Raw genomic sequence first — 22908 nt, 5'->3', positions numbered from 1 at the left:
GTTGTTGTTGCTTTTTTTTCATTTTCTTTTTGTTATGTTTGTTTGTTTGTTTGGTTTATTTCCATTTGCAAAACTTGAAAATAACATCAGTGTTATATTAGTAATGACAAATGTAATAAGTAAGGTACAAATGGAGGTAACATCCAGAGGAGGTATAACCCTCCTGTAGTAAGTGGAGTACCTAGACTGCGTTTGGTTCAAAAAATATTAATTGCATGCGAAAATGCATAATAAAAAAAGAAAAAGATATAAATACTTTCCCGAGGTCAACTAATAATAAGACTAAAATTAATAATTTTTATTGAATTACATGAACAGTTAGTGCAAAGAAAACTTGTATACTTGTCCAAATAAAACTCATTGAGATGGGTAAGGTAAAGCTTCCTAGATATACCGGGAAATTCATTTCTCAGGCAAACAGGAAGGGAGTTGACCATTTTTGGTAGAAGTTTACGATAATTGGAAGAAACCACATCCACTCTACAAATATCATTATCAGTAAGACGGATAAGATTATCTTGTCTTGTAGCAAAAGGATGAGGGGAAAGGAAAATACGAAGATTGACTTAAATTAACCGGGAGCAAATTGTTAGTTATAATCAATGAATGGCAATTTTTGGACATTAAAAATTATCTTCCAGCTTCAGAAGTTTATATTTGAAACAAAGAGGAGTGGTATGTGCATTGTTGTACTGGACATGACACGCATTACGAATACATTTATTTTGAAGAGAGTTATAAGTCTTTTCAACAAGGAGGGTAAAAGTTTGCTCAGTTCACGCTTTAGGGTCCGCATTATACTGACTATGATTCTATGATTCGCTGCCGAAGAGCACATTATTTCCCTGTAATTTAATCCAAGCTATGGGAATAAACTTGTAGCAATAAATCCCGTTCCATGTTATCCAAACATTGCAAAATACCGACAATAAGTGCACGACTTTACGTCCAAGGCTTTTGAATGACAACATGTCTGTAGTAAGTGGCGGCCGCAAGATACTAAGTGGCGGCCGTAATAAGTGGCGGCCGGCCGCGAGTCACGTAACGGCGCCCTCTAGTTCTTATACTCTATGGTCTAGCTATACGGACGGATAAAGCCCGGTTCATACTTCATGCGAAAGCGAACTTTCTTGCGTCACAATTGGAAACCCGTGCGTACTGATTGTTGCGTCACAAACATTTGCTTTGCATTCGCTTTTGCGTGAAGTATGAACCGGGCTTACGACTATAACTAAAAAACACAACAAAAACGTGACAGACAGGCATCAAACAGGCAGCATAGGATCTTTTCGTATAGGAGAAAGTGGCATTTATTGGGTTGGAGCATGGAGGTAGGGAATGGTTGGAGAGGCAGTGAAGTATAGGACCCATACCAATAAGACACCCCCACCTCCCGCACACACACTCTCATGTGTGTGTTGGTCCATGTCAGACATAAAGTAATCAATCAAAAACTCATTTTATTTCATCCCTTCATCTTGTTTTTTATTAAAATTAATCATCAATTGATCTAGTGATCAGACAAAACAATTTTTGATTTTTTCCAAAAAGGTTGTTATCATTTTACCAGTATTTACATAATTTTTTTTAAAATAGTGATTATAAGTCTGTTCACATGTAAATCTCTAAAGGCATAAAGCTAAATTATAACTTTTATTTAAAAATAAACACTTTTTGTGAAGAATATAACTATGTTTTGACTAACAACACTGTACAAAATACTTAACTTGCTTTGGCATAAACGTTGATCATATAAATATAAATCACTATCTAGTAAGGTTTGTGGTAACACTATGTAAAAATCACTCTGTGAGCTTGTTGGTGGGTTTCAAGTAGACGCTGTGGAGGAGTGTGCCATCTGTGTTTCTAGTGATGATGAGTACGTCCATAAAGGGTATCTTTCCGGACTGTTCTTGCTCCATGGTGAACTTGATGCTTGGGTGTTGCTGGTTGAGGTACTGCAGGAATATGAGTAGAGTCAGGTCTGTGGGGCCACACGTCAAAGGTATCGTCTAGGTAGCGTAGCCACGGAACGGACATCTGTGAGGATCCATTGGTGAAGAGAAAATCCACATCAAATCTAACCAAGATGCCAGTGGGTTGGAGGCTCAGGCTGCGGGTGATGTCAACAAGCTGAATTGGAAACATGGTTGGCTGATAGACACACCAGGAGTCACAGTTGAAAACCAACGGTACTTTTCAGAACCACCCCAACTCACAGAGACATTATTACATGTGCTACCGCAAATCTTACTAGATCATATTTTAGTTAGTCTGCATTTTGTTTGCAATCGACTACACACATGTGAACAGCTGCATTGTCTAGCACTACTACATAATGAAGCAATTGAATACCTTTAACATTCTAATTTGTCACATCTCAGGCCCTTAAAATAAAATAGATTTATCAAACCAAAGCATCATCATTGCACTCTAGGCCCTTAAAATCATATTATTAGTTTTTAAGTGAACCCCCCCCCCCCCCGCAAAATACAATATACCCCCAAAACGGAATCAATTAATGCATTAATGTACCCAACAGCCCCACCCCCCCCCCCCCCCCCCCCCAAGTCTCCATACAATGTACTTCCATAAAATGTTTGTGCTTAGATGTTTTGGTTGAGAATTTTGCCAAAACTAAAAATATGATCACTGTACAGTACAGGTTATCTTGAAAGGAATAGATTTCTCTACCTTAGCAGTTGTGAACATATAAATTCGAGTCTTTGATGGGTTGCCATGCTCGGCTATGATCTCAGCGAGGTTAAAACCATCATTATCTTGCCGCAACTGTTGGTAAGTTCCAATGCCATCTAGTTGGAATTGATGCCTCGACCCCATAGGTGAGTTTCCGTTAAGAAAAAAGGCTGCCACACCTTTATCACACAGGTCCTTGTAGCTGGCATTCTCTGCCACTTCTACACATCTTGTCCCACCTCCTTTTGTCGAACGGACTCCCTTATGCTCAGTAGACTCACTTGCACGATGCATCCATCCAAATTGGATCCGTACATCACGTGAACGTTTGTTCTTTGCTTTTCCAGTTTTACTTTTCTGTTGAAAATGTTGAAAGATTAAGTTATATGTCTGGGGCCACATGATTGGTGAAGTAAGTGGCCACATTACGGGCAATTCACAATACAGTGCGCAACCTAATAGTTTTCATTCGGGAGCCCATTTGTGCAGTGCATCTTGGGGGTAAAGGGCAACAATTTTTGTATAAACCAACCACAAACTATCGACGATCAGCAGATGGACAGAGGTACAGAGAAGAGCAAGAGGTCGTGACAGACTGATACAGAATGACAGACACAATTCGACCCAGCTGGTTCATAGTTCTGGCTTGAAATTTCCTTGAACGTGCGATCCTGTTCTGTGTTTATAAAGCAAAGATTATGGGTTTTTTCCAGCATAATCTGATTATATAAAATCTTGGGCGCCAGGGTTTGGACATCAAATATTCCTTATTAATCAGTCAGTTTCGAGCATTAGACTGTGCAAGTCTCGCACAAATTCGAAAATTTTGGCGACCAGTTGGTCCCAAGTACATTGCCTTAACATGCGGAGAAACAAAATTGTGCACTTCAACGGCGCCAAATGTTTGAATATGCACGAGACTTGCACAGTCTATCTCTGAAGTCTGAACGATAACAATTTGTGCAAAAACAGTTGATTATTTCAAGAACTTTACAGAATAATAAAGAATATTTGAAGAGCAAACCCCGGTGCCCAATAATGTACGCGGCCATCAAATGTAGAATCATTTTAAAACAAGCCCTCATATCTAGGACATCAATTTTAACTATACTCGAAAAGGAAAGGCCAACAGGCTACTGGTATGTGAATATTTTTTAAGTCGACCACTTGTTGGAAAAATAGCCTCTTCTCCGTTTAGCAAACATAGGTGGCGCACTGTATTCTGAATCGCCAGTATTGGACAAAACAACCTAGTAGACATCAACCTTTCAAAAAACATATCGATATTGAGATTACCAGTTGAAATACTCACCATTGATACTTCTCACAAACAAGTTTACAAAATGAGCACCTAAAGCATGTTTCATTACAAAGAAATATATTGCCTTATTCAGGTGCGGATCCAGGATTTGTTTTAGGGGGGGCACACCTAAAGTTTGATGCATGATGCAAGGGGTGCTGCAATGATCCAATACACTACAATACATTTCCATACTCTCATACAAAAGCGTATAAAACAACAATTGTTGTTTGATCAAAGACAATGAAAACTTGTAATATAAGTGTACCAAAATGAACGCGCTGCCTCAGATGTATTTTACTTTCAGGAAATATTATCTGGGTCAAGACGGTGGTTTACAGGGGTGGAATTATTTTTTAATCAGCCGCCTGTTGTCTAATTTTTGAAATGGCTTCATGAAAGTGATAATAAACATGTGCAACTACAAAGAAAATGTTGTTTTTATTGCAGAAAGCTGCTTATTCACCCTTCCCCATTCTATTGCCATTTTTCTTCTTCTTCAATTTGTTTATATAATTATAGGGCCTATATATATTCCTTTTGCAGAGTATTTAATAACCCGCTCTCTCCGCAGGTTCCTCTTGCCCACTTTTAATTTCTTACATATTATCCTATAAACTGGTTATATTCTTCAAGAATTACATTCATATTCACATAATTTTCTTGTTGCTTACTCAACTCTCTTCACTAGTTATTTTGTTCTTGCCCCCTATTGTGAGTTGCATTGTCTTCAAGCAACTTGCCCTCTAATACTACCCTTTCATGTTTCCGGCATTGTTATACCCAGAATGCAGTTACCAGCTTTATGGTCCAGTAATCCACCCTTTTCACACTGACCAACTTATGTCCTCATTACTTTACTCTGATTGGTTCTTAAAGGCAGTGGACACTATTGGTAATTACTCAAAATAATCATTAGAATAAAAACTTACTTGGTAATGAGCAATAGAGAGCTGTTGATAGTATAAAACATTGTGAGAAACGGCTCCCTCTGAAATAACGTAGTTTTCGACGAATTTGATTTCGAGACCTCAAAATTAGAAATTGAGGTCACGAAATCAAGCATCTGAAAGCACACAACTGCGGGTTACAATGGTGTTTTTTCTTTCATTATTATCTCGCAACTTCGACGACCAATTTAGCTCAAATTTTCACAGGTTTGTTATTTTATGCATAATGTTGGGATACACCAAGTGAGAAGACTGGTCTTTGACAATTACCAGTAGTGTCCAGAGTCTTTAACCAACCCATTGTCTGTAAATTAATAACTTTGGTTGGCTATAATTTTCCCGCTTTTTCTGAATACCTTCCCCTATCCTTTGCTCCTCTTTTTGCTATAGATGGATATGTTTTTGTTTGTATTTGTTAATGCCTTTGACGAAGGTCCAGTTTGGATCGAAAGCTAAGGCCATCTACCCTACTAATTTTATATATAAAGGGGGGCACATGCCCCCTTGAGTGCTGTCAGTTGATTGTTATTGAAAAATAAAACTGATACTTTTAATTACCTTCTTGGCAAACAGGTCGTCCAACCTGTCTCTAAGGCTCACTTGCCTCTTTAAACCTGTTCAAAAACAAACAGAAAATATGCTGTTGATGATATGCATACATATGTTCATGATTTTTCAGTGACACAATTACATGTAGTTTGCTTTCATATGGTTGCACTTAAAGATGCATGGCCTGTGTTTTGGCCAATTTGACCTGAAAATTTAAATTTAAATGTTAAAAAGCTAGTTTTAAAGATCATAAACAATTCTAAGCTTTCCTTTTATACATTGCACGAAAAAATCCATGATTGATTAGTGGTAGTTGATTAAAAACTAAAAATAACTCACGTGACTGTACACACATTGTACAATGGGGATGTACACATATGTTGTAGTGTATCGTATGTGTTGTGTTTTTAAAAGGTGTTTTATTTCATGGTTCCTGGCCTTTAAAATTGAACCTAAAAATAATTTGTGTTACAATGGCTGATACTATTATCAAATTCCTTCACTCGTAAAATTATAATTGTTTTCCCTTTCAACCGAAACCAAGCCATGCAACTTTAATGCTGTACTATATGAGTCTATTCCCATTCTCACACACTGAATCCAACATTAAAACAAGTTTTTACACAAAACAAGGTCTCATCACTTATCAAGTAGGCAGCCAGCCCGACATCACAAGAAAACATTTCAGATGGGCAGTAATTGATGACTGCAGACAGCAAAAAGACCTTTCCAATATGCCATGTGGAGATTTCACACCAAGTTGATTTGGTCCAACCTTGAAGCCTTAGAATCAATGGTTCTCCATTAATGTTCCCAAAACAGCTTGACTATTATTACTCTCCTCCTTATTGTATGTGGTTCATTAAAATTGGTCAATAGTGTGTCATTGCAAGAGTGGCCTTTCATGATATTGTCTAGTGAGGGCACTATACAATGAAAGTTTGCTAAAGGTCTCTGGTGCAGAAGTGAACTTACATGCACAACAGTGTGGTAACAAATGCATGAGTGATCAATATGTGTTGGGGTTGATAGTGTTAACATGTGGTGAACTATTCATTGAACTATTAATATTGAACTGTTTACTTGTTAAACTGTATATAGCATCTTCTCTTGTTGGTAACAAGTCGTCACTTAACACACTAATTTGCATACAAGCTTTCCTTCTGATTTACAATGCCTTCACTACCACATGTACACTGACAGTATACCATGTATACCATGGAGCTAAAAAAATTACCATTTTATAGCTCTATGCTATACTCCATGCTCACACACACCCAATCTCTCTTGTCCTTGAATTACTAATGTTTAGTTGTATAGTTTTGTCTACAGTTCAAAGACACAGAGTGAAGATCAATAATACACTCCCTCATTAGGCTAAAGAAATCCTTTCTCCATTCTTCATTTATATGGGATTCATCTAATAAGTTCAACAACAGCATCTCCCATAAATGATTTGCCCTAAGCATACAAGCAGACAAAAGCTATCTTGCAAACAATATAGTACGATCTTTAGTACAGTAACACTTAGGAGGTGCAATAACCTTGTACACATACCTGTTGGAAGTTCCAAAGGCGGTGCTGTTGCGGACACAGGCCTACATGTAGCACTGGAGGAAGGGTTATTTACTTGCGCTGCAGATAAAAGACAAAATATTAAAAATAAAACAAAAATTCATAAAAATCAGTGTTAAGTTTGTGTTAGCAACCATCATTATATTCATCCCTGTTCACCACTTATTGTGTGACATGTATACTACTCGAAGATATGCATATAATTTTATGAACGAAAATTACAGATTATTGTTAAACTTAAGCCAGATGACACTAAAACTACTTCAATTATGATGGGACTCAAAGGGTTCACGGTCCATATGTCAATGTAAAAATAGGTAAATACATCCTGAAATCAAACTTCACTTTTTTAATAATCCTGAAGAAATAATATTGTTAAACTTAAGCCACAAAGTTGAACTATCTTGTCAAACTTAAGGTTTCAGGTTAAAGGCAAAATTAAAAATGGAAGTACCATCAGGGAAAGACGTTTAGTGCAGCTATAGGAAGGAATTGGGGAGAGGAAGCAGTCTTATCAAAAGGGGTCACTTGACCCATTTAAAGGGCAGTTTCAGAAAGGGCGAGTCCTAGAGGGCTTGATGGGAAGCCATAGGACTGAAGGAAGCAGGGTTGGCACAAATATTTAAGGATTATTGTAGTACTGCCACGTTGAATAAAAGTAAATCCCAACCCAAAGTGCATGGCTTCAGAAATATCTGTTAAACTTCTCAACTCTGAAAAGTTTCCCATAGTATATTATTTCTGGGTTGTTAATAGTGCGTTTCTCCGTCACTCTGTTCATGTCTCAAAATTCTGTACAACATTGATAGATGATCACATCGTACAGACTCACATAGCATTAGCAACAACACGTACATTGAATTCCATGGGTATCAGCAGCAGGGCACGGTTGCAATGCGCTGCAACGGCTGGTTGCGATTACATGTAGGTTGACCTTTGATCTCTTGTTTTTTCGATGATTTTTCATTACTTTTAAGAGGACCATAGAGAGAGGACTGATTGATGGGAGTAACATTTTCTTACGAAAATGTTTACAAAGGTTTAATTGTAAAATTTTGAAGTCATGAAGTAAATAATTTTGTGGAATTTGAGGATGTCCCTTTAAAACCCAATTTGAGGGCACGCCTTCTGTTCATAGTACTTCCAAATAAAAAGAAATACATACATTTCCTTATTCTGAATCTGTCCAGGTGTGACACAGTGGTCACACCATGGCTATATAGCACGTACTCCAGGAAATCCGAGTCATAGACTTCAAGAAACTGTCCGTCTCGAACATTCAGGACCTGTGGCAACAAAGGGGAACACATTACAAAATCTATTTTACCAGTACAGAAATTAAGAGTCATGACAAATACACCAGAGTATCCAATACATATCTTACTCTTCTTAGCAATGATAATAAAACAAATAATAAAACATTTAGAAATGAAACATATCTTGCATACTTTACTTCGTAACAAAAAAACTTTAGTTTGTTAATAATATTTGTAAAAAAAATTATTGAAACTGGATACAATGGAAAATGGGAAGCACTCCAGACACGGACAACACAACTTTTTCCATGCGACTTAAAGTATTTATCAGCAATCACAGAAGCAGTGTCCTAGAAAGTCAAATCTAGCATAGTGGCGAAGACCGTTGACCGTGACCCGAAGGTCTTTACATGTAGGTCTGATTAACAATGTTTGTTATGTACCATACTTCATACAAGATTCGTATCACAGACTGCATCAAAGCACTGGTGTTATATAGTCCTTTATTATGGTGCAGCAATCTTGAATTCTACTGAGCAAATCAATGTAACCAAACCGAGGCTGGAAGGGCAAATAGTGTTCCTTTTTGTACAATGAATATTAGCATTTGTTACTGTTATTGGATACAAAAGACATGACCAAGATGGTGGCAACATGATAAAGGTGTATGACAAAACAGCAAACAGTTGTTGTCCCATAGCCATATCCATACGACTGCTTTAGTACCCTTTACATTGATTGGGCTGTTTTGGGGAGAGTTTATGTACTCAGTCACGTTTGAAGTAGTGTCAAATTGGCTCCCAACTCCTTTTTATTTATAAATAATGTTGTTTTTATTTGTAATTAAAAGTGTTGAAAATGGGTCTATTATAAACATATCACAAATCTCAACTAATCGCCACCAACGGCCATGGTGAAAATTGTTTGGATACACAGTTCCCGGCCTCTGGCCTAAATCTAGTAGTGAAAATATTGAAACAAAATTGTTTTTCAGACCAGTCTCAGTCATAGGGTTTGTGCACAAAACCTCATGCACACAGCCACACAGGGTGTCGAGTGTTGTAACATGGATGGAGGTAGGTTGTAGGCCTTGCTTGCTATGGAATTCTTTCCAGAGAGAAAATGTGCAGCCCAAACCAGCCACTACACCAATACTGCACGAGAGGATGAAATGAAGAGTCCAACCTTGGCTATGTCTAATTGCATACACTAAAAAAAGTCTCTAGTTGACACACAAACGTTTCGTAATTTCGTAAAGAGTCGTCAGGGAATCTTTGGTCAGGAGGAACCAGACTAGACTAAGCCCTCTGATCTGATCCATGACCTCTGAATCTGATGTGATTCGAATCATCACCACGTACATGGGTCCTAGCAGGCTGTAAAGAACATGTCCTTTCCTTTTGACTAAAAAAGGAATAACCATTTTCAAAAAAAAAAAAAATCAACTGCAGAGTTTCAGGCTCAACTTTGAGACAGCCTGCGCCCTGTGCATGTTTTGACTGGCTAATAGCATTGTAATACAATTAGCATTATTAATACTTACATGTAGCAAATCGTCTATTGGATTCACAAAGGTGACTGCCTTTTCACCGTTGATTCGTTCAACCATTATTTTTACCATTATGTCTTCCTCAACACGTTGGGAATGGGAATTACCTTCCATATCCTTGCTTTTGTCGTCGGGGGACTCATCATGTGTATCCATGATCACGTATTACAAACACACTCACACCCACCCAATGTAACGAAGAAGTTTGAAAAGTGACTCTGCGTCCGTCAGATAGAGATGGTGTGAGCCGAAACCATGCATAGAATTAAAGCATGTCGAAACACGTTCCATATGGCCGTATATCACGGAAAGACATCTTTCTGGGATACCGTATCACGGAAAGATGTCTTTCTGTGATACCTTATCTTGGAAAGATGTCTTTCTGTGATACCTTATCTTGAAAAGATGTCTTTCTGTGATACCTCATCTTAGAAAGATGTCTTTCTGTGATACCTTATCTTGAAAAGATGTCTTTCTGTGATACCTTATCTTGGAAAGATGTCTTTCTGTGATACCTTATCTTTGAAAGATGTCTTTCTGTGATACCTTATCTTGGAAAGATGTCTTTCTGTGATACCTTATCTTTGAAAGATGTCTTTCTGTGATACCTTTTCTTTGAAAGATGTCTTTCTGATGATACCTTATCTTGGAAAGATGTCTTTCTGTGACACCTTATCTTGGAAAGATGTCTAACTGTGATACTATCTCGGAAACGCGTATAAAATACCTTAAATATCATGGTATTCCGTCTTTCTATTATGTTGTATCTCGGAAACGCGGAAACATGGATGGTCACTTTAAGCTTCCGTAGGCCACCCTTTTTTATGTTACATTTATTTTTGAAACATAGTCAGAAGATGAGGGAAATCAGGGTTTTTTTCAAGTTTTTTTTCACTGGCCATTATAAACATTTCTAGCTGTTCTGTTGATGCATACAGGTAATTGTTATTTCACAACACTGCCTGAAACTGAGCTAATTAGCATTGTAGAGAGTAATAGAAAGATCGGTTTAGGGAGCCCAAGATGCGCTCGCCCTTAACATTTGGGAGATGCTACTCTTTTTTAGAATTCAATGTTGGCATCTCTGGGTATCAAGGAAAGACGGATTTCTGAGATACGGTATCAGGGAAAGACGGATTTCTGAGATACGGTTTCAGGGAAGGACGTCTTTCCGAGATATAGTATCAGGGAAAGACGTCTTTCTGAGATACTGTATCAGGGAAAATCGTCTTTCCGAGATATGGTATCAGGAAAAGACGTCTTTCTGAGATACGGTATCAGGGAAAATCGTCTTTCCGAGATATGGTATCAGGGAAAGACGTCTTTCTGAGATACGGTATCAGGGAAAATCGTCTTTTTGAGACACGGTTTTAGGTAAAGACGGATTTCTGAGATGCGGTATCAGGGAAAGACGGATTTCTGAGAAACGGTTTCAGGGAAAGACGGATTTCTGAGATACGGTTCAGGGAAAGACGGATTTCTGAGATACGGTATCAGGGAAAGACGTCTTTCTGAGATACGGTTTTAGGGAAAGACGGATTTCTGAGATACGGTATCGGGGAAAGACGTCTTTTTGAGATACGGTTTCAGGGAAAGACGGATTTCTGAGATACGGTATCAGGGAAAGACATCTTTCTGTTTGATACTAACTCGGAACACGTCTGAATTATCACGGTATTCCATCTTTTCCTGATAAAATATCTCGGAAACGTGGCAACTCGGAAGGTCACTTTAAGCTTCCGTACTACTACCTACAAGGAAGAAATTACAAATTGTAGTCTTTGGGTGTATTATTTCACATAAAAAGAAATGGAGCACTTCGATCTAAATTATTTACCATTGTTCCATTTTCATAGCAGGGAATTCTTTCTAATATCGGCTCCATCTTACAATCTGGAAGGCTTCTGATCCATTCTTGGATGTAATCGAAACTGTCTTGCAGAAGGAGCTTCAGATGGTTGTCGCTTCTCGTCTGACCCTTACTCCATTCATGTTGAATTTCTGCTAGATGTTTCTCGTAGTCATCAGCAGTCAGTGTTGCAGTCTTTGTGCTTGCAGGCATAGCTGTATAACGAGGAGCCTTAGATGAACTGCAGGTGCTTGAACTGTCGCCACCGCTTCTCTTGGGGGGTTGTGACTTCTTTCTCTCGGTCCAACGAATATGGCGTATGCGCTGGCTGAGGCATTTTGTGAAGAATGACTAAAATAAAAGACAAAATTAAAAAAACATGCATTAGATTACAAGACAATATGGACTTAACGACAACGTTCTGTAATACACTGTTTGAAAAAACCCAGAAAGTTACAATGAGCCAAATCCATGAAGCTATGCAGGATGGTCTATTTTCCTTCCAGTATCATATTATCAACCACAAGTTTCTTGTTTTTGTTTTTTGAGCTCAGATCACTACATGTATGTGACACTTGCCGTCACTGGGTGCAGTTGAGATGACGCTACCTTTAGAGTGATGTCGACTGGGTTATCACTTCAGAGTGATACCAGGGAACATTGAAAGTTTGAAATGTCATCTGACTAGCATTTGACCAATGAAAACTTACAATCCATGCCAAGGGTTATGTCTCGCAAGGCAATTTTTACAGGCAAATTGGAGGCAACCAACTGCACTGCACACAAAAGGAACATTTCGGGAGCACAAACTACATCTTTTTGACAATGTCTTTCTATCCCAATGAAATGTGAATGTCTTCTATTCTTGAAGATTGCCTGGAGCTGGTTGGCTGTTAATTGCTCAGTGTGACATGGCCCTTAGTAATATCAATAACTTTTACAAGAAAATATCTCACATACACATGGTGGCAGACTTCAGTCAAATAATTCTTACCCACTGGTGCTCTCGTTCTCTCTTAATCAGGCATGAGAATCTTCCGGTTTAGACCGGAATTCCGTTTTTTTTCCTTTAAAAATTGTGGTCTCCGAGTTCGATGTGAATTTGCTATAAAATTCGGGGGGTAGGTTTTTGGGGGTATACATTTGGATTTCTCTAATCCCTCTTCTCTAGTCAGACAATGTAAGTTTACCTTTGTAATTGTTATTATCGCGGATCCCCACACGTCGTTCATGAAATACCGGCACCTAAACAATAAATTGCCGTCCAGCAGCTGGCCCAATTTACGTCTTGTTGTCTTCCTGGCATCGCGCATGCATGCAGCAGCAGCGACAGATGTATAAACTTGCCTCATTCCTTGCTTCGTTTATAGTGGTACGGTTCAATAATGTTTGCGTGTAATGCGCTTGCTGGTGCAGCAAAGATAACACGTGTGGAGACTTTTGAAAGTCTACTGAAAAAACAATGCACGTGTTTGCACCATGTGTGCTGTGTACTGTGTACTGTGTACGTGCAGGTTTGCACACGAACCAATGAGCGGCGCGGCACGAATCTGAGATCGCCGGCAGGCCATGGTAAACTGGTACCTGTTATTGCCTCACAACCAGCGAAAGATATATTGGGAACCAGCGAACACACTGTACGTCCGGACGACGTGCTTTCTTCATTGGTTCTATTTCTATGTTGGGGTCTAATCTCAACCTCGTTCCAGTTATACCCTATGCTGAATAACAACCTCTTTCACAAAAACACATCGCTCTCGCCAAATATATAGGCCTATATATTTTAAAATGTGCGTCGCCGACAGATCGTTAAAATCACAAACATTTAATTGCAAAAGAATTTCTTTTACACAACCGAATTTCAAATCAAGAACCTATAAAAATGGTTTTTGGTGAGAAAAAAAAAAGCATTTTCAAGGGCAGAAATAAGGGATAAGATCGTCAAAAAAAAAATAACAATATTATTACTATTATTTTTTCCCCCTTTCTTTTTCCGGAATTGTAACAAAATCGCAGGCGAACCCAAAATTGTTTGAGCTTTACATTCCTTATTTTCCCTTTAACCTATTATAAAAAATTTTAAAAAAGGAAAAATCACACAAAAGTAGCTCACTTCTACCTGGAAAAATAGGTGTCAGAAATGCATCAGAGACCACCACAGAGCTTCTAAAGTACCCAGAGCTCCCAGGGCCCTGAAGCGGGCCCTGGACCCCGGCCATAAGGGACTTCGCGCTGCGCGCTCGTATTGTGTGCATAGCACACAAAAATTATGGAATATTGACATTTCCAATCAACTGAATTTTTTCCTGTTTTTTTATCATCACCCATTCTCATGCCTGCTTAATACATGGAAAGGCAAGGAACATATATTTTTGCCAATAGTGTAGTACTCTCCTGCACTGTTGAGCTCAGGACATCTGGTCACATAGTAGTTTGCAGCCTCTGAAACTATCTCTCTCCAAACACTGGACTCGGTCGCACAATTCAAATGTTGCAGAACACGTGGACTGAAACAAGGTAGTGGTGTTGCTTTTGTAATTCGTGAAGAAGTGGAATTGGAGTGATAGTCAATTTCACTTCCACTTGATGAAGTCGCTTTCAAAGTTGATGTTGAGGTAGTTGTTTTAACTGAAGCTGTTTCAGTGTTCTCTGAACTAGATTTACCAGCAGAAGAAGACATATCCAGTGTTGGTGGTTCCCATTTCTCTTTAATACTTAAAAGAATCAATACCGTCCCTTTGTCCAAATCCTGCAACACATCATCTTCATCTACCTCGGTACCATCTGATTCAGTCACTAGAGTCACGTCAGCATCCTCCACAAGACCAAACTTTGCTTTGCCTGCATGAATTAACAAAGTAAAGTAGGGTTATCTAAAATTGATATTTTATGTCCTGTTTTGCAGAAGTGTCAAAACACTGCTTACTTCATTGAACTTCATTTAACTTCATTCAACTTCATTGAATGTATTCTTCTAGTAGGTGCAAGGCATTTTAATCTCGGAAAAGACCTTATAGCCTTTGTTAAACCTGTTTAAATGTACATAACCTTTTAAGTGGTAAATTTGCACATAAATTTACTGTACATCACTGTCATCTGCTAATATGTTTTTGGTATATATTTTAAGAAGGAGCATTTGTGAAGAATACTCAGCCCTTCTAAATGAGGCACACACTTGTGTGTGTAAAAGGCCCATTAGACATGTGGGTAAAAAAGTATAAACAGACGTGCGGTGTTGATTTCTGTTCTCCACTAATGGATGACCTTAAAACAAGATGGCGCCCCCCTAACATTATAAAATCACAAACAGACGATCTTCTTTATCATGAATTTTTAAGCACTGTGTTTCTGTCATTAAAGGTATCATGTTAGATGTACTTAGTCCCAAATTATACTACAGATTTGTGATAGTAAAAGGCTCAAAACAAAATCAGCAGAAAACTTTTAAATTATGGAGGGGGGCACAATGAGGCCCCCCCCCCTCCCAAAAAAAGGAAATTAAAAGAAGCCCGATCCTGTTAGGGTAAACTCTACCTTACCTTTCTCTCTATGTTCTTTGTCTTTTTCTTGTTTGAACCCTTCGCCTGAAGAAACTTCTTCACTACTGCTACCACTGTAGGAGCTGGTGACCAGCGTAGGTGTAGTCCGACCTGCAGAGCCCAAAAATGTTTAACTTTTACTGGAAGAATTTCAGTCAATCATGGCAACTAAGTGAGAAGCGCTGGGCTCCAAATCAATCTGATATTACATTTTGAGCCCAAAAAATGCACATGGGTAAATAAAAATATTAAAGAAACAAGTGCAAGGCTGCAGGAAAGTATCTCATTCAGTGCCCGTCAAGCTGAACCCTATTAGACATGTGCGTAAAAAAGTATATACAGACGCACGGTGGTGGTTTCTGTACTCCAGTAATGGACGACCTAAAAACAAGATGGCGGCACCCATTAACATTGTAAAATCACAAACAGACGATCTTCTTTCCCATGAGTTTTTAAATTCTGCATTTCTGTCATTAAAGGTATTATCTTAGATGTACTTAGTCCCAAATTATACTACAGATTTGTGATAGTAAAAGGCACAACAAACAAAATCAGCAGAAAACTTGGAAATCACGTGGGGGCACAATGAGGGCCCCCCCTGTTCCCCATAACAGCACAAGTAAATTTTAAAAAGCCTGGTCCTGGAAGGGTTGACTCTACTTTACCTTTCTCTTCTTGTTGATCGTCTTCTTCCTGTTCCCCGTCAGAGTCTGACGACTCTAAATCTTGTGTTGATGAGAAGTAAAATTTCCGTCTGCTTCGAGGTAGCGTCAACTCTTCGGGCTCATCGTGGTATTGTTTGTCTTCTTCTCCATCCGATTCATACACCGAGTGTGAATATTCTGCATCCGACGAATAGTCCACCAGACTACAAAGGCCCACTGTAAGACCCTGAACACTTTGAAAGAATGGGTGAAATGAAAAATAAAAAAATAAAAATAAATACTATGTCTATACCTAGGTCAAACAATGGTAAACACGGGATTCGACTTTTGAACCAGGGTGCCCATTATCATTTTAATATCTTTTTTAGGATTATTTTGAGTAAGATACTGGGATTTTTGCCAATGAGCGTTTGGAAAACAAAAATGCCCCATATGAAAAGTGTTGGTGAACCCATTTGGTGAGATTTTTTGGTGGACGTACCTTTGATCTTCTTGATCGGAAACTCGTAGTTTCTTTGATTGAGTCAGCACAAACTCCTCATCCTCCTGCCAAAAAATAAACACATGATTTAAGTCATCAATTTGCTTTTGAACTGCTTCTGCAAAACTTCACGAAATATTATAATCGTTCGGCATGTTTGTTGAGCCCGAGTTGAATAATAAATAAATAGGGGGCCTAAAACTAAAAGTCTAAAAAAATAAACATATCAAATTAAGAAAAGTCTGCCGAGGCACTGCCTTCGCGTATTTTTGAGTTATATTCATTGCTCATTAGTGAGCCTGCGCTTTAATTTGGCTGGAGGAATCAAGACTGCTGCTGGGCTGGGGGCCATAGCCAAAGGTGCACGGGGTAGGACGGGCGTATACTTGCGTAGGAATTTTCTGTTACGAAGTGTGACACATCCAGAGCCATCCACTCTCACGACATGTTGGTGAAACTGGCGCACCTCAACCACGATACCAGTCTTGTCCCATTTGGTGGGGCTGGGGCTGTCTGGTTTTGGATGCGGACACAGTCCCCAACGATTAGTGGGGGAAGGACCTTCAAAACTGGTCAGGCCATCACGAAACTGGTGATACTGGCGGAGTTCAGGAGGGAGGTCACAACGGAGCACAGGGAAGTCATCAATGAGCACAATCAATCTTGACATGGAGGGGGGTCACTGACTGTAGCAAGGCGGACGTCATTCCACGTAACTGACTTAATCACTGCAGTGGGAGGTGAGGTCGCCTGAGAGCAAGCATGAGCGGTGTCCTGAGCTAGTGTGCGAAGGGCCTTGAGGAAGGAGTGTGGCAGTTCAAACGTGGGGAGCTGAGTGTTGGGGTTGAGTTAGGTTGCAACATCATCTGGGAGGGTCAACGGCATTGGCTTGCCAGCAGGGTGGCGAGAGACGGAGTCGGCTGCAGCGTGGCGTAGGCCGGGTAAGAATCGAACTCTGCTTTTGGATGGAAAAGGTACGCTGGACCCATTAAATAACCACGTTTTCCCTGTGTGCTGCTCAAGTTGAGACTGTTTTGCGGGAAATGTACACTTAAAAAAATGCATTTTTTCAGGCCTAATAAATATCCTGGTGTGATTTGTTTTCAGTACGATAACAGGAAAATTGTTCACACTCAAAAACTAAATATTTTTTTTTCAAATCATCTATCCAATTTTTTAACAATAACCATTTCACTTCATGGTGTGTTGTAATTTTTAAAGTTTTGGTTTTACATTGCGAGAGACAGTCGCCATTAAAAGTGCTTATGCATGCACGACGTTGGAGCAACGTCATATGTTTTCACACCTTTCATTGGTTGGTATTTTATTGAATATTCAGAAGCTAGAATGGCGTGCAAAATAAATCAAAAATATTATTCAATTACTTCTTAACAAATTTAATTACATTTTTGTCCTAAGGCATTAGGCCTATGGCTACTATTAGAATCCAGAGATATCAAGTAAAACACTCCACCCCCCTTGATGCACTAACAGTAACACTTCATAACATTCCTTTTTCCCCCATTTCAGACCAGTAATGTTTGGTTTCAGGAGATAAGAAACCAATTTGTGATATTTTCTCTTTAATGTAGACTTAATATTTATTACGCTTATCGGAATTTATTACTTACAGTATGCAGTAAATAAAATACAAAATTGTTGTCATTTTCACTTAAAACATTTTAATATTTTTGAGGTTGGATGATGTTTCTTTGACTCATTTGAATGCTGGTAATAAACATAATAATTTAAACTTGTGGAGTGCCATCTATGAATTTACATATTCCGAGGCGCTGGAAAAAGAAACAACAAAAGTACAAAATAAAATACTCAGAAAGTATTAAGTATAGCACAAAGTAGGTAAGAATGTTTCAATGTATTTCCCCTATAAGAAAGTATAAGTATTTCCTCTATATTGAAAGTGTACGGTGTACATTGCATCATTTATACATAGGAAATAGATCAATGTTAAACATACCTTTTTTCAGTAGTTCGTCAAGACTGCTACAAGCAACGCTCTTTCTTGTTGCCCTGTCACTGCTCCACAACTTAAATACCATCATGATATGCCACTAAAGAGGTGCATGGAAGTAATATCACTACCAGTGTATTAGTTGTTATATAAGACAAGATCAATCAAGCGAAACTGAGTATATATGTACTGTCATCGTAGGGTGAGGAATTTCATCTATTTGTACAGTGTACAACCAGGAAAACTATTATTCATAGAACATACCAAAACATAAGTTACATTATGTACCCTTCAGAATGTGGGTTAGATAAGGACCTGTGTATATTCTGTAACTATTGTAAACATTTATATCAAGTTATACAACAACTATTGAATGCATTTTGTGTATTGACACAGAAAACAATCACTTGATGAAATCTGGACTTTTCTATTTTAATGAATTCACGTAGTGACAATGCACTCGTTTTTAATTATGCATTCAAGATTTGTGTATAAGCCATATATTTTAATTTCTTTGTTGTTTTCCTTTCTGTAATGAAAGTGTCATTTGATGCAAAACATGGGCCATCAATCTTAAATGTGAACTTAAAACAGTTCACACATGTGAATACTTATTGATCACACACTTCTTCCCTCATGGTCATGAACACTCAGAGGCCACTTTGAAAATAACTGTGAATATTGAACTGCAGAGCATTGACCAGTACATTCCAACACATATGACATAATATGGACATCAAAGTTAATGATTTCCATACCCTCAACAATGAATATCTTTTCATCATTGACTATCAACACTGTTTCCAACAAAGCAAACTTAGGTAATTCATCTTCATAGGAAAGCACTACACAGCATCCTTGTCGGTATTCCTTACCAAGAATTACAACACTAATTGTCTTGTAAACCTGCAGGCCATCATGAAGTTCAATACCTACAGATGTAGCTATTGTATTAGCAAGTTCTGGATACACATCATTCACCACTATGGACACACCCTCTGTGACAAGGTCACCACGGTAAAGAAAATTGTGGGTTCCCAGGCCTAGTGAATCAAGCTGCTTAAAGCCCATAAACTTCTGGTGCTTCATACATATGCTCAAAGGAAGGTTCTTAAAGCATCTCCATGTCTTGGTTTTGAAAAACCCATGTTTGGCTTCAAAACGCATACAATACTGATGTCGACCATAGAGGATCATTTGTCTTGGGAGGTGCACGCAGTAGTGCATCTTAGGTGTTATACTTGCTGTAGGGTAGATGTTGGCAAAAGTTACGTGATGATCATAAATGTGATCTGAGCAAGTACATTAGCAGTAGTTTGATTACAGCATGGACTTGTTGAGAGAAGGGTCATCTGAACAAGCCTCAGGAAATTGATCCATTTTGCTTCTGTCCTTGGTACTCTTTGAGAGATGATGTATGGCAAGATGCAAATTAAGGTCATAGTGGCTGCAGAGGTATTTTTCAGTTTGCCATCTCCATTTATGTGCTTCATATCAAGGACTTCAGGCTTTGCCCCAGCTTCCAGATAAGAGTAAGGAACAAAGTGATTCTCGCATTAAGCCATTTCAAAGTGAAGTATTTTGAAACACATATAAAGTCGTACAACATGTACTTGAGCTCAAGGGGAATTAAACCTTCTAGAAATATGTGCATTGGGTCCTGTACAAAACCTGAACATAGTCTGAAATCTGGAATACCCTCGAGACAGCTTTGATTGTTGATTCCCCACTGCTTGCTCCAATATTCCCTCGCAGGTTTTGACAGATTACCATCAAGCATGATACACCTTTGCCTATGTTCCACTTCATCTCTGAGATGAAATTCGTTTTCCAAGAACTTATGTTTCATGTCAAACTTTGTGCCATCACAAATCCTGCAGGCCTTGAATGCAAAGCCAACGCCCTCCTTAAATCCCCCAAACCAGTTGGCTGCTGGAGTGTCACATGAGGCAAATACCACCTTACCCTCAAGCCTGAAATGAACTCCATTTACATTCACTTCAAGCCCATCATCCGAACACAGATTTTTGGCATCTGTGATGAAATCATGTAACAAGACACCAGGTCCACACTTCCTAAGATCCTTTGTTTTTGCTACACCCAACAATTGAATAGCATGAAGTTGTGACCGAAATTCTGGTGGGATGTTCCCCAATGTATAATAAAACATACTGAGTTTATGTTTTTTGGTGTGTGATCCAATTGGATTGACCATTTCTATGTCGTCAGTGTGAATAATGACTTGAAGGGCCCTAGGATTTCTCCTAGATAATGGATCAGATTGTACGTACTGTCCATCACAAATTTCAAACATGTAGTCTCCAGGGCCAGTGTGTGAATTATCAATGTAATGCTGAATGTCTGGCATGCGCAAAAGGCTAGCTAAACTTTTTGAAAAGGGAACAATATAGCCAACAATGTCTTTCTTGACTAGATTTCCCTTAACAGTAACAAATTTGTCACCCAATTTAACCGCCTCTGGAGAAACATAGAAGTATTCATGTTTATAGAGTGCATCTCGTCTCTTTCTTGTTTCGACTTCAGTCATAGAATGATGTACTTCAATTGTTTCTAGGAGTGCCCTGATTGCTCAGCTTATCCTTAACTGAGCACTACAAAACATGATCAAATTTGGGTCATGTCGGTGAAATCGGACAATGTGTTTTGAAAACACATCATACGAATTATCAGCAAAGCAACACATGGAACATTTGAACTCCATATTAAAAATGTAGAAGTATCTAGAAGTAGATGTCAGTATACATGTACATGCTGCAACTATCACATGCCTTAGCCCTTACTTAATTTATAAAAACTGAAAAAAATGATAATTCAATAACATTAAGACAGTAACTAAAAACTAGTCACGGGGGACACAGGCAGCCCACAGACCTGACAGAGGAATGGGGACACTAAAGTAGCTTTACAAATGAATGCAAGCAATCAATATAGGCCAACAGCCCAAGAATAAACAACTGGGCCTGAGGCCATTGTTGCCTTGTTTCTGCCACCCTTGTTTGTGCCCCTTTTGCTTTTAAATGCTTTCTGCAAAAGTGTAATCTGTACACCTTTTAAAGATTTTAATACCAGTCATTGGAAGTTGCTCATTGCATTGAAAAATGAAACTGAAGATGGTCTCTTAAGTCTAAGAAATTCCTGGCCTAAGCCAAGCCTCACTACATAATACACTGTTCTAATCTGCCATGAACCATGCACAGCACACAAAATCCACCCACACAAAACACACTACATGTATACAAGTCTAACGATGAACGTAGGATGAGTTTAACTATAGTAGGCATACATGTACATGTACATGTACGTCATTTCGTCATAGTGTAGTCGTACTTACTAACTCTAGTAATAGTAGCCTGAGTAAACTTACATGCACAGTTCATTGCACTGTCGTGTGCACAGAACCCTACGACAACGAGCCAACAAAATCACTAATACCAACGGCAACTAACGCATTACTAATTCTTTTACGGTTTCGAGATTGACCTTGAAATATATGAAAACAAAATAAGCATGCTCAAACCTGTGACAAAGTATTACTTGATCTGTAGAGAAACTGAGTGAGATCATGGAGGCTGGACACCACGAACAATGGCGACTCCGCACTTTTGGTCAGGCGGTTGAAAGGAGGTCAAGGTGCTATTGCGCATGCGTGTATTTTTCCATGGAGAATTGCCCGCGAAAAATACTAAATGCGGCGTTTACGTTTCAAGCTGATTGTCAGCATTATGTTTATGTGGTTGTTTGGTGGAAAGAAACGAACAAAAAAGCACCCTCAACCAAACTAATTAATATTAGCCAACGTCTATTATGCACGAACTAACACATCCTTGGCGTAATTATGCCCCGTGCAGCCTGAATTCAGCAAATGAAATACACACCCACACGATTACGACTGAACACGTGTTTATAATAGTGAATATAAATGCATAGTGTTTTAGTTATAAACTCTTTATGTGTTTATGTGTTTAACGTATAAATGCGTCATGCGTCACCGGCTTTATAGTGTACTTTCAGTGTTTTCCATAGATGTTGCCAACGTTTTTTTTTTAGCTTTTAAGTATTTTTAAATGTTGTTTGAGGTTTTCAACAATAGACCCCATGCAGACCTGCACCGCAGGTTATCCATTAATTCCGGTAGATGCAGAACCCCAACCCTATATTTCTATGCCAACTATTATTGCAGCTATACTTGCGGGGAATACATACAACACGTAGGCTATTCTGTGCAAATATTCTCAAAATTGTAACGTTTGAAAGAAAGAATACAAAAGTGCTATAGGCCATAAGGGGATGTTTGTAAACATCAGAAACCTTGTAAATGATAATTTCAAGTTCAACCTTTGATATGCATCAAGTGCATGATAAGCACAGAGCCTGTCTTTCCTAATGATAGGCCTTTTCGATTTTTTATTTCGAAATTTAATAAGTTTTTTGGGGGATTGAACAAAGAATTGACTAGAGTGGGATTCGAACCAACGACCGCCGGATAACGTGCCGGCGCTCTACCA

The 22908-nt window shown here is 38.7% G+C and overlaps 1 protein-coding gene across 2 annotated transcripts; it reads right to left on the bottom strand.

The window, feature by feature from the left end:
- Window positions 1-2571: 2571 nt before the first annotated feature.
- On the bottom strand, window positions 2572-9708 carry LOC117293259. Of its 2 annotated transcripts, XR_004519408.1 has the most exons (5): window positions 9324-9708; window positions 8237-8357; window positions 7054-7131; window positions 5506-5561; window positions 2572-3054 (listed from the first exon to the last, which is right to left on the bottom strand). XR_004519408.1 is itself a non-coding variant. In XM_033775486.1 (4 exons), the coding sequence occupies exons 1-4, from the start codon at window positions 8418-8420 to the stop codon at window positions 2650-2652; spliced, it is 723 nt and encodes a 240-aa protein (XP_033631377.1). In that variant the 5' UTR covers window positions 8421-8927; the 3' UTR covers window positions 2572-2649. The 2 variants fall into 2 exon arrangements, 1 of the variants encoding a protein (XP_033631377.1); XM_033775486.1 differs by lacking the exon at window positions 9324-9708 and having other exon boundaries at window positions 8237-8927.
- Between the last annotated feature and the right edge of the window lie 13200 nt (window positions 9709-22908).

Source organism: Asterias rubens, chromosome 8, assembly GCF_902459465.1.
Source record: "Asterias rubens chromosome 8, eAstRub1.3, whole genome shotgun sequence".
In the NCBI taxonomy this organism is placed as follows: Eukaryota; Metazoa; Echinodermata; class Asteroidea; order Forcipulatida; family Asteriidae; genus Asterias; species Asterias rubens.
This window is presented reverse-complemented; position numbering and strand designations above follow the sequence as displayed.

What these genes read in the sequence shown, in the direction of transcription:
- LOC117293259 (XM_033775486.1), bottom strand. Translation starts at nt 8,420, where the DNA reads ATGACTCTTAATTTCTGTACTGGTAAAATAGATTTTGTAATGTGTTCC. An exon ending in GCCTTTGGAACTTCCAACAG is followed by an intron (nt 5,562 to 7,053) that starts GTATGTGTACAA and finishes GTTTTTGAACAG; the next exon opens with GTTTAAAGAGGCAAGTGAGC. An exon ending in ACGACCTGTTTGCCAAGAAG is followed by an intron (nt 3,055 to 5,505) that starts GTAATTAAAAGT and finishes CATTTTCAACAG; the next exon opens with AAAAGTAAAACTGGAAAAGC.